At 42.5% G+C, this 12,678-nt stretch overlaps 1 protein-coding gene across 2 annotated transcripts in view; it reads right to left on the reverse strand.

Annotated features, from left to right (window-relative positions):
• The window catches only part of LOC147257349 (phospholipid phosphatase-related protein type 5-like), a 57,831-nt gene that overhangs the window by 38,486 nt on the left and 6,667 nt on the right, over window positions 1-12,678 (reverse strand). The window contains exons 1-2 of one of the 2 annotated variants that reach the window (XM_086211222.1): window positions 10,716-11,265; window positions 6,043-6,153 (exon numbers count right to left, since the gene is read on the reverse strand). In XM_086211222.1, the coding sequence (XP_086067348.1) occupies window positions 6,043-6,153 (111 nt within the window). In that variant the 5' untranslated portion in view covers window positions 10,716-11,265. Of the gene's footprint in view, window positions 1-6,042; window positions 6,154-10,715; window positions 11,266-12,678 lie in introns of those variants that run through there. The other variant, XM_086211221.1, reaches the window with a different exon arrangement.

Raw genomic sequence — 12,678 nt, forward strand, 5'->3', positions numbered from 1 at the left:
ATATCTTGGCACCCCTAAAATGCACTGCTTGCATGAGGCCAAATGTGCTCTTTCACTCCCCCTCTCACTCTTATCTTTTTTTCATGGTACAAAGAGATGCCGGTCATGAACATCACCCACTGAGAGGCTAGAGAGAAGTGAGACGAATAATTATTGGTTTTATAAAGGGAAATAAGAGAGGACTGCTGAATGAGGGGTTAAGCTGCATCAGCAGTGATATTTCATTAAACAGAGGACTGGTGCAAGATATAAAAGGAATACTCATGGAGTACTTTAGAACATGTGGTGTTTTGCTATGAGGTACAGTTTGGTTGGCAGGGCCTGGGTCTTGGCACAAATAAAGCTGTTTGGAACACAACATCTTCAGAGAAGAGTAAACAGATTCAACCCCAGCATTGCCTGGAGGTAGAAGATGTACCAAGGCAGTGGCAAATCCAGCGGGGAATATGGATGAAGAAGACACACGCAGAGAAGATGATGCTGTGTTGCAGGCAGCTGTGGGCCTGATGCAGATAGGATGACAATTATTACTGGAGCAACCTATACTGTGCTGCTGCATTCACAGCACTATGGAGGAAGATGCTAGGGGCCCTCCATGTTCACACAATGACACAAGTCCTGTAAACACACACGGTAACAGTTTCCTGCTGGTGCACTTGGCAGCAACACAAAGCACTGAGACGAAGAGCTGATGGTGGGCAACAGGGCAGTGACGAATGAGAGGAAACAGAGGTTCACTCTGCAGCCATCAGGAACAACCGCCACTCTGGGAAAAAAATGGTGTTTAAAACACTTATTTGCTAAATACATGAAATTGTATAATTTTTTCCCCATGTTGCAGAGGTGACATCACATCATCTCACTCCTTCTCTCTTTCTCCCCAGAGAAACTGCCGCAGATTGATCAGTTCTTGATTCAGTCATGAAGTCATTCAGTTGGCACCCTCAAAATGACAAATCTACCTCACCCTAAAGGAGAGAGCAGGTTTTTAGCACAAAAGACATCCTTAGTTCCATACATTATTAGTCCTTAATAGATAATCAAGCCTTTTCCTAACGATTACCACCATTTAAAGATTTAAAGACACAGAGATGATGGAAAAACGGGAAAAGATAATAATAACACACGTAATATCTTTGTGGTAACAATAAAATGGAGATACAAATCCATGTATCAAATTTCAATGTGAAGAAAAGAGAATAATGACAGGAATATTACAATATAAGCAAAAATGACTGATCATGCACAAATTAAGGCATCTATAAGAAAGCTCAGGATTCGAGAATGAGAGATGCAAGCTGACAGCATGACCCATAGATCATGAAATATGTGGTCCGATGCTCAGCAGTCTGTTTAATTTAACAGAAGTCTATGTGCCACAGGAGGTTGCAGCCAACAAGGCATGAAGATGGAGCGAGGAGGAGGGGGAGGAAGCCCTGCTACTCCGAGCTGGCTGCCGAGGCTTAACAGCAAAGCTGGAAAGCCAGGATACACATGAAGGCCTGGTGCCATCAATCTGTGGCTCTGTAGTAACTCCACTATCAGTTAACAGAAATGATTAACCGTTCTCAGAACAATTACAAGTAGTAGTACTTCTACTCACGAGCTGGAAGTTGTAGACTGAGTAAAATCCACTCAAAGAGTCCACTTGTAGTCTCACTGAGCACTTTTTAACTCTGCTTCAGTTGAGATTTCCACAGTCTGGCTGGCCTAGATCACACAGAAATACAAGCCTACTCCCGCCCGCCAGTATCTAAAGCAAGTCAGGAATCGGTTGTATCAAAATGACTTTTTAAAGAGGGTCCTTTGAAGCAGTGCCTCTGTTAGGCCTCGGACTGGTCTCTTGTGTGGCTGCGCAGCATGTCAGCAGTGACAGCTGTGCCATGGAGCAAATACATGAGGAGGGAAAAGCAGAGAAAGGAGAGAGAAAAGGGAGAGGGAGAGAGAGAAAGAGAGAGAGAGAGAGAGAGAGAAATTACCTGCTGTACATTTTTATTGTTTCCCTGTCATTCAACTTAAAGTGTGTCTGTTTGTACAGGAAGGTCAGCTCTCACATTTTAATCTAAAAGAATAAGAAAATGGAATGAGAACGGATGACTAGCAGAGGCAGAGACAAGAGAGGAGGAGCATGGGAGAGAAGGAAACTTGGAAAGTTTGCCAGCAAGAGAGATACAGCTATCAAAGTCAGATATGGCAGACAAGCCTTGAGACAAGAAGCGTTGAGGAAAAAGGCCATCATCACACAGATAGAACGATAAAAGGAGGAGGAAACAGAGAGAACAGCAGAGTCAAAGATAGAAAACTAGATAGCGAGAACAAGAGGAAAAGAGAGGGAATCAGCAACATCATCACAAGAAAGGAAGACTGGGAGTTTGGATTAAAAAGAAATGGGTAATGAGATGCTAATGTAACAACAAAGGAGCGAGTACCCTCCGGGGGGAGCTATGCTACAGTAGGATGCGTCTGTATGAGCACAGCAGGGGGTGGTTGGAAGGGTGGGGGGGGGACTGAACATAAAAATGCCCTTTAATAAACTCTTGACATGCACATATATTCATTCAGGTGTATATACAGTGATTAAAGTCAAACCAGATTTATGTCTTCCCACCTCTGGCTATAAAAAGAGTAGTCACAACTCTGGAGAGAGATGAAAAATCAGAAGCAAAATAAAACACACACACACACACACACACACACACACACACACACACAAAAGCAGAGAACATTGCGGCCCCTCCTCCAGGCACGAAGATGTTCATGTCATCCTCCAGTCTGTGATACAAGGTGAGCATGAGGATACAGTCCGCTAAGGTCGGCTCGCCCTCAGTAGGAGGATGTCATGAACAAAGGCAAAGAGAAAAGACAAAAAGAATGAAGAGAGGAGAATCGAGAGAAAACATGAAGCTGGATAGAAACACACAGGAAAGATGGAAGTCATGGCAATGGCAGAGAGGCTCTGGAGTGGGAGGAGGAGATGAAGCCTTACAAGAAAAGGGCAATAATGGAGAGCTGCATGGTGAAAAAGATATAATTACTCGGGGGAATGAGTGCAGGAGAGTGGTGATGCTAGGGATCTGTGTAAAAAAGAGACTGAGTAGAACTCAGGAGACCGTCAAAGAGAATAATGGACGAGGGGAGGAGCACCACAGACAGATCAGCCTAGAGATATTATCTGTGCACTATTAAAAAGCTAGAAAATCATTATAACAAGTCCAAAAGGATACCGAGAATGACCCAGTGCCAAAGAACACCAAAAGAAAAATAAAAGCAAGCTCAACATTGAGTGTAAACCTGCAGGGATCGTGGGATATTTGTGCTTCAAAGGACTGCGGTTGTAACAGAGGTGCGTTCTCATGAAGACAGACGGAGTAAGAAGATTGATGCGTTTGGATGCGGCACAAAGAACAGATGAAAAGCTACAGTACGATCTCAAGAGGATGCCGTGAATAAGTAGCCTACAAGGAAAGAGAAGAAGAGTAAGGCTGGAGAAAAATCCTCCAGGTGATTAAGTTAAAGAGGTGGGGATGTTTTTTCAGGTGCAAGGAAACTTTCTTTTTTTGAGAATTGCAAATCCTAAAAGAGAACAGCTTTCCTAAGACTGTATGTGTTTATTTAAGTCTGTCTCACCCAGTTGGCCAGAAAAACATCCATATCTATCCTCAGCTCTTGTCTGCCTGTAAGCTAAATCCACTATTTCAAAACCTGAACTTTTGACTTATCCAGTCATGTTTCCACGGCACGATTTGACTCGACAAAATTCACCAACCTTAAACTTGAATATTTTAACTCACACAGAAAAGCAGCATCACATTGTTCAGTGGAACTCAAAAGCGAAGACTAATAAACAGCTCATTGAGCTCATTACGCTATTGTTGCTGGAGCTCAGAGGAGTTGCAGGCTTGGAGCGTGTTAGCAGCAGTATAGGCTAATTGGGTTTCCGTTCATAATTAGGCCAATTAATTAGGAAATGCAACTGAGGCCATGAACACTCCACCAGGTCATTTAGGGATTACATGGAGTGAAGAAGAGTCGTGGGAAGAGGATGGGAGTGGAGGAACAGAGAAGCTGAAGAGCAAAAGGGTCACGTGAGAGGGCCACGTTGAGAGAGGATCGTGTGAGGGACTGAGGGGTTCCAGAGGTGGCAGACTTACCAGAAACTCTCTTCAGCTACAAGTCCTGTTGCACGGCAAGTGCCGTTCATAGAAGACTGGTCAAACAAGAATACTAGATTAAGATGAGACATGCCTAGTAAAGCTGGACTTGGATGCAAGTGTAGGTTTATGTTGATAAAGAACCCACAACTATCTTTGCCTGTGTATGATGTTGCTTGAACTACGCTGATGACGCTTCATCGGCACGACAGAGTAGGTTTTTACCTGCTCCACCAGCTCAGTTTTTTGCTGCATAGCCTGCAGCACAACTGGAGCCGGTGCGGTGGACGGTCTTTCAGGCATTCATAATGACATAAACTCCACAGAAATGCAAACACAAAAGGTTTTTAAAATGAACCTCACTGTATGAGAGGCAACACGAGGCTTCTGAGCGGAGTTGTGGGGCTTTTTTTGTCCCCGCATTAAAATAGATCCATCAAAATTCATATTTATGAATGATCTTTTAACCTTATAGATCATGCAGAGCGGCTGATTATGTGAGTTGAAAATGCTGATTATCTTTCTTCACTTTCCTCAGGAAACTTTTCAGCGCCCACGGCTGGAAGTCGGCAGCCCCGCAGCACCACCATCATTTCTTCTGTGTTTGCTGACATGATGAGTGTCCATGCGGGTTAATGAGCGAAAAAAGTTTTGGTTCTCTTCAGTGGAAAGGAGGTCCATCGAGATCCATCGAAAAAGAAAGTGAAACTGAGGCACCAGCTGGTGCCATCTCCTCGTGCTGGTGCTTCAGATGCTTTTACTGATGGTTTTTTTTTCCTCACACATTGTCCTTTCTTTTGTTTAAACTGTTTTAACTTAACAACTGTGGTGTCCTCTGGACATTTTGCACCCTGGGCAACTGCCAGACCATCTCAACACTCACACAAGTCAGTCAGGCAGGCAGTTAGACCCTGACATGTTTCTAAATTAAATCACAATTTTTCATAGGTCTTCCTCAGGGAAAGAAATTTTACATCCGTTGATTTGTGATGACATGACAAGTCATCCTCTCCTTGTTAGACAATAATCACAAATGATCACAAAATATTTCAATTTTATACTCTATTGAGCGCAAAAATGGTAATTTCAATGCTGTTCTTTGCTCGTTGTCTGCTGTATTATGTCATGATTTGGCAAATAAATCAGCTTACAGCAGACCATGTCACACCATGTCAAGCCCTAGACAGATGTTGAGATTTTGTGATGATACACGTTCATTGCAGGACACACTGTGTGACAGGGACGTAATCTGACGCACCGAGCTACTGAATTGTAGTTTAAAGAACAACATCAATATACAGTGTTATCATTCAGTGTCACCATTTTGCCTGTCACACTCAAAAAAGTACTTCATGAGGCTTATAAAATTGTAAATATACCCATTACTACCCACATCTTGAAATTACCCATTTAGGATCATTTAATCAAATCAATCACTCCTTTTGAGTGTCAGTGAATTGAAAACAAAGCCAGCTAATTCTTGCGTTTCCCCCGCTGACATTCACTGTATTTAGTCTGCCATGAGAAACATGTGAAGCGGTACAAGAAGGATGTGATGGGACAGAAACAGAAGACAAGATGATGGGAACATTCAAATGCAAATGAATGTAAAGTGTGCATTCAGTGGCCCATCAGACAGCCCTGTGTGGCTCAAACTTTCTAGACATTCAACAGAAAATGATCAAAGGCCTCTTTATTTCTACACGTTAACTCACAACCGTGCAGCATTCACACTGTGTAGCCTGCAACCTTTTAGAATTTAAAACTATGTCAGATCAGACACAGAAGAAGACGAAACAAACATATAAATACAGAATGACTTCCAACATTCAGGTCGGAGCAGACTGACATTTGCAGATCTCAGCTCTTGCAATGTGGCTTAAAAACTCACCTCCACAAAAAGAAAGCAGGGAACAATGTAGGTGCTGGTCTTTTGTTGGCCTCTGTCTCCAGGGTGGCTCCTCATCTCCCTCCTCTGTGCTGTCAGCCGACTGTCAAACATCTGTGCGGACAAGAAGCATTGATCCGTTCTGTTAAACAATATCTTAGAGCAAATGCAGAGGAGGATGATCAACAATGTCATGTTTTGCACAAGTTAACACTTCATATTGTTAACTTATTGCACAAGCACTGGTTTTAATCCCGTAAAAAATACTGCGTGCGCACACGTTTACAGTGCTAAGTAGTACATGAAGTATTTCCTGAGAGCCCGAGGAATATTCTGGTGCTACAGTAGCTACATATAAGGATGAAACTGTAAACCTTACCAAGTAAATTTCATATTTTGTATAGTAAGAAAAGATCAAAAGAAAATACAGCTTTCTCTTTTTCACCTGTTGCTCTGCATGTGTTTGCATAATTCTGTCTCCGAATTCATGTGTGCCAAAACACATTTCAAAAGCAACACTGAGCACCTTCTTGTACTGACTCAGACCTTCACAGTGGAGTCTATTGCCTGACTACGTTAAGTAGTGCTAAGAACTTCCAGTGCATGTTGACTTTGGCTGGAAGCAGCAGCGTTTACTAGAATGAAGGCTGCATTTCTCAGCTGCCGCCTGTGTTGTGCTGACCCGCCTGACTCAGGCTTGCTTCAGCACACGCCTTTGTTTTTGACGTAAGTGATAAAAAGGATGCAATGCATTTAGCTTGCAAGATGCAAAGTGATGAGATCGTGTATTTGTTCCTTTGTCAAAAGAAAAACCTATTAAGACGATGTTGAAAGATGCAACTATGTAGCTCCAGCTTGGGGCCTCACTCATGAAATCGTACCGTGCACAAATTTGCTCTTACACAGTTTTCTAACACTCAATTTAGCCTCACCTTGACTCAATTTAGACTTACAGGAGGTAAAGTTTAATGGCTACTTGTAACTCCTTGCTCCTGACATCTATTGTGTACCTCTTGTATTTGTCAATCACCCAGGAGTTATATATATCAGGCTTTGGTGTCTGTCTGGGATAAATTAAATATATTACATTTAGACAACAAGAGCAGAGCTGCTGTTACCCTCGTCATTTTGCATGGGAACCTAGAGGCACTTAAAGATGAATCTGATGGGAGATGGTCTTGTTTTCATATGCACCTAACCAGATAAAATCATGGCAGCCGCTTTAAGATCCTAAATCCTAACAACCTCACGTAACATTTGCTGGAGTTTGTGTCATCGTAATGTATCATCAGGACACCACACCATGGACCTACAAAGCTTCTGCTAGTCCTTGTGCTTCATGTTTCACAGATAATCATGTCTGAGCATGAAGAACACTTTTATCGTTTACCATGGGGTGCGAAAAAAATCCTTGTCTGTGCATTTGCATTAAAAAACTATTATTTTCATGCAAATGCACACCTACATTTACTGACACTTTCTGACAGATATGCAGATTCCCACAAAGATATAATCTACACACACACACACACACACACACACACACACACACACACACACACACACACACACACTGTACAGGTAGGCAATCAAAAGAATTGGGGGGAAATGAGGTTGAAAGGAGGAGAAGAAGAGTGGAAACACAGCAGGATGATCAAAAACAAAAGCCTGACAGAAAGAGATAAGAGAGAGACAAAGTCATGATGCAGACGTTTGGAGACCCTTCAGAAGTGGTGGGGGTGGGTGGAGGGCGGCGGGGGGTGGGGGGGCTAGCAGACTCAGCAGTGAGAAATAACAGCAATTGAGGGATAGCGGGTAGAAGTTGAGGAGAAAGAGCTCCAGTTCTCAAAGTAACCGATAGACACAGGGAGGAATCAAAGACAGGCAGAGGTGGGATGAAGTTATTGGTTTATAAGTCCAAAGTAGGTCTCAGGTCTTTCCGTGCCAGGTAAGTCCCAAGTCAAGACTGACTGACCCAAGTAAGACAAAAAAGGCAGTGACCAAATTTCTGGAATTTCTGAAATGCGAAGTATCATCAGCTTAAAAAAAAAGTAATTTTGTCCTAAAAGCTTATTGGTTTTCAGTTCAAATGTGACCGCTATCTGAATCAAACAGTTGAAGCAATTTCTCCAAGAACTTCCCTTGAAGTTTGAAATCACGTCTTTATCAATCATAAAGCAAATGCCTTCAGCAATAATTTAGTTTTCCATGTACTTTTATTCATTCAAACACCATCTGGTTCTCCTCTCAGATATCGAGCTTATTCCCTCATCTCCTTGACAACAGTTATCTCACTTTATGGCTGAGGGCAAATCTCTACAGCAATGTCAGCCCTTTCCACAATCAATGGTGGTTATGAGCAAGATGGCATGAAGCTGCATCACACGATTGGAATGCATTCATGTTGCACTGTAACACCTTTAAGTTAAAGGTAAATTATCCTTCAATTCGAACTCTTTATTAACGTAGCGCTTTTTTAAAAATGGGAAAAAAAATTGAGTTGTCGGAATCGTTTCTGTGGCCTCTCAGTATCCTGTAATTTACGAAGAAAATACTGGATATTTCAGTGTTGAGGAGAGTAGAAAAATATATTTGTTACATTTTCCTGGTGTTATGGTTATCATGTTTGAAAGTACACACAAGGATTAATAGGTAATTAATGATCCAATAAGAGCAGAAATTTGAATTCACTTACCTTATTTAATCTAACAGGACACACTGTCAAAGTTTACAAGCCGAGATTCAATAAATTATGTTCAGATCAGTGTCAATCTTTGCTCCCCCATCCATCCATCTTCGACCATCCGTATCCGTAGATGGGTCTCAGAGTATTTTGTGATGGAATTTTATTATTTACCTTTGGACCAAATCAAAATAAAAGTTATCTTATGACACTTAATTTAGTTTGAAGAGATTTTACAATCACAATTTTCCATTAGCGACAGTGGTGACAAATAACGTTTTACCAAGCAGAAACACTGAGCAGACCTAGGCTCTATGCGGGTGACCATCCGCCTCGACCAGTCAGTGTGAAAGAAAGTGAGGCTCATTCTCAAAAATCCATTTATAAAGCGGCCAACATTAAAAGACTGTGCCTGTGTTATTTTTGAAACTCTGAATAATTGTCCTTTCAGTTTAAACATGCAAGATTAAGTAGATCAATCATTTCTCCACAGGGGACCTCACAATATCCACAAACCTCAATTATTTCTGAATGAAGTCCCTCGTGGCTGTTTCACACCACTGATTTATCAACACGGACCTCTATTTATAGCATTACATGAGATTTTTGTTTGAAATGGCGAAGAATTTAATGGAGTCATTTTTGCTTGTATTAAAACAAACCAAGCGTAGAGTTCAACTTGTAACCTAAAACCTGGGCGAGTGGCTGGATTGCACAGTGTGCTGTTTCATAATGCACACACACACACACACACACACACACACACACACACACACACACACACACAGTGTAAAAGTGTGTTCATTATCCATGCTGAGGATTACATACTTGCTTTCATCTCTCTTTCCTCAATATCATGTGCCCGTCTCATGGGAGATACTATTTCACTATTATCTCACTATTCTAATGTAAGAATGAGTGTTTACTACTGTTGAGCCTCAGCAGCACCTTCAAAAGGTTTGAGTGTGAAGACAGCATTCACTGACAGTTGGCTTTTGCTGTACACTCAGACATTATACAGTATGACACTACAGCCCGCAAAATAAACCCAACAAATCCTCCCTTCACCAGGATCACAATGTTCCATTTCTATTGAATCTGGTTGATCAGTGTTGATCGATGGTAAAGTTTAACTGGGAGGTTGTTCTGTAGGTCGTCAGGCTCTTGGACTGCCCTGGGCTATATGTGTGTTTTCAGTGTATAAACACATGAACCAAGCGGGTGTCTGTTGTTAAAACAGTATTTGGGTCTTTCTTTGTGTTCCCATCTTCCAAAGCAGAAAGAAGCAATCAGACATAAGGCTGGCGTGACTGATTGTCTCTTGTGTTGCTGTCCGTGTCGTTGACAATGATGTGCATCCCTTAAGCTTCACACTGGCACCACAGCAACAGAGAACAGGCACACTGGCACACACACGCAAACACACATGGAAATCATTATAACCTTAACTCTAAAGAAGTTGTAACGACTGGCCAAAAATCTCCTCACAATGTGGGATAAAAAACATCCTTAAGAAGATGGCTTCAAACTGGGATTTCTTCCCACAAAGATAAACACATACACACACACACATACACGTTTGCATTTGTAGACACTGATACACACACACCTGTATACACTGACTTAATCAAACACATGCATACATTCAAGTTACCAATATCCCAGTAGGCTACATTACATGCTGACTTGGATATCAGTCCAACAAGTGGTGCCACACAGATGTGTACGTGTATGTGTGTGTGGGCATGCAAGAGTGTGTATTAGCGAGTGGAAGACAGCAAGTGGAAGACAGAGAGAGAGAGGGAGAGAGAGAAAAAGAGAGAGAGAGGACACCTTGCACCGAATTCCTGCTGGGCTGCACACTTCAACAATGTGGGTCAGGGAAAGGCAAAATCGCATTAAACGCAGTCTCTCTCTCTCCCTCTCTCACACACACACACACACACACACACACACACAAACTGTCCAAAAAGAACCAGAAAAAAAACCTCACCTTAAATCTATGTATATTGCCAGCAGTGCTTCCTCCAAGTCTGTCTCTAGGAGGATTTGCTCCTGCAGAGGACTCCCATTCTAGTTTCGCTGTGGTCGCAGCTCTTTTCCTTTGCTCGTTTCACTCAGAGCGAAACCACCTCTCACTTCCGCCGCTCCACCACTGACAAGTCCTCAAGACTGAGTGTGAATAGAGAGAGATAGACGGGTTGCTTGTGCCAGCCACCCTGTCTCCAGCCAGCCTGGTCTATATCTGTCTGCACTCTGCCGCGAGGTCGCTAAGCTGGATATGATGATCTCCAACAGCACTTCAAGGCTAATTAGTCAAGTGAGGGGATCCACAGGCTCCGTGAGAGAGGCTGCTCAGCGCAGTAGCTGGTGAATACGAGGGGGATACAAGAGAGGGGGATGGAAAAAAAGTGTGTGTGTGTGTGTGTGTGTGTGTGTGTGTGTGTGTGTGTGTGTGTGTGTGTGTGTGTGCTCGCATCTGCATGCTTGTGTGGGAGAGGAGAGGCGGAGAGGAGGAGAAAAACAGAGGGAGGGAAGAGGGAATAAGAGAGTGAGACAGCGGGAGAAGAGACTGAAAGAAGAAAAAGCCAGCATGTATATGAAGAGATGCAGAGAGAGAGGGAGAAAGTGAGCGGGAGAGAGGAAGAAGAGAGAAGGGGGAGAGAAGGAGGGACTGCATGTGTGTGTTGGAGGCTGAGGCAACATAGTGGCTAAAATGGTAGACTCCGTGCACTTTAATACTCCATGAAACCACTTTGATACTGGCGGAAACCATTTGCTCTGTAATTATGAGAAAATGGAGAGGAGAAATAAAATAGGCAGAGTGTGCGTGAGCAATGTCGCTCTCCATTTCTAAACATTAGTGACATTGGGAGCTGAGGTGAGTACCATCCACCTCAGCCTCCAGGACAGCAGGCAGCGGGTTAATGATGCAGTGTTAAGTGGAAAAGTGGGACGGATCCTACTCATGGTCCTATGTGGGTCAGAGGCCCACAGGTGCAAGGCTCACCAGCCAGTTTCGGCTTGTTATGAGGGTATTTGTGTGTGTGTGTGTGTGTGTGTGTGTGTGTGTGTGTGTGTGTGTGTGTGTGTGTGTGTGTGTGTGTTTCTGCACAGGTACACAAGTGTAAACCTATATTGTGACATGCGTTTGCCTAAAACATATGGTGTGTTTCTGGGGAAACGTTCACATGCATTATGTGTGTGTGTGCGTGTGAGAGTCATGAGCATGTGAGCATGTTCAAGTGTACTGCCTGCTGATAATTTGCCACAGAATCCTGCCATATATCCTCCTGTATAATCCCATTTAAATGTTTTTTTTCTTTACTTATTTCACTGTGTATTGTGTTCAGTCTATGAATACTTTTACACAATCTGTCCACCAGAGGGCATTTCAATTTCAATTTCATAACAGTAGCATCTATTAAGCTTGGGAAGCACTATTTCTAAAAAAAAAAAAAATCATTAGCTGAAGTTGGGTAGTTGGTAACTTCAGTGTACACCTACTATTTCATGTTGATTGTCTGCTGCAAAAAATCTCTTTCAATCGAAAAACAAACACAAATTCACAATGAACTCCCTGAATTATGATTACAATGGCAGAAACCTTCAGCTATAACAACTTGAATCCTCCAGCTTTCATGTTTTTATTTTCACTCAAGTTAACTGGAAGAGGGAACGAAGGTTTCCCGCAACATGGAGCGGCAGCCCTCACTGTCAAGCCCTGTTTCCACTATTTTCGCTAAGCCAAGCTAATCAGCCCAGCTCTTGGTTCATGTTTATCTTACAGACATGAGAGTGGTATCAAATGTCTCACCAACAGCAATATGTTCACAAAGTGTATTTTCCAAAATGTCAAAACATTTCTTTTAAGCTGTTTCGAACAAAAATATCACTATGACATTCCCATCTCTAAGAGATCTAGTTTGAATAGAACAATTATGGTGAAGTGTGCA

The sequence above is a fragment of the Aulostomus chinensis genome, chromosome 8, assembly GCF_037954235.1.
Source record: "Aulostomus chinensis isolate RoL2024-O1b breed Wild chromosome 8, RoL_Achi_v1.0, whole genome shotgun sequence".
NCBI classification, from domain to species: Eukaryota; Metazoa; Chordata; class Actinopteri; order Syngnathiformes; family Aulostomidae; genus Aulostomus; species Aulostomus chinensis.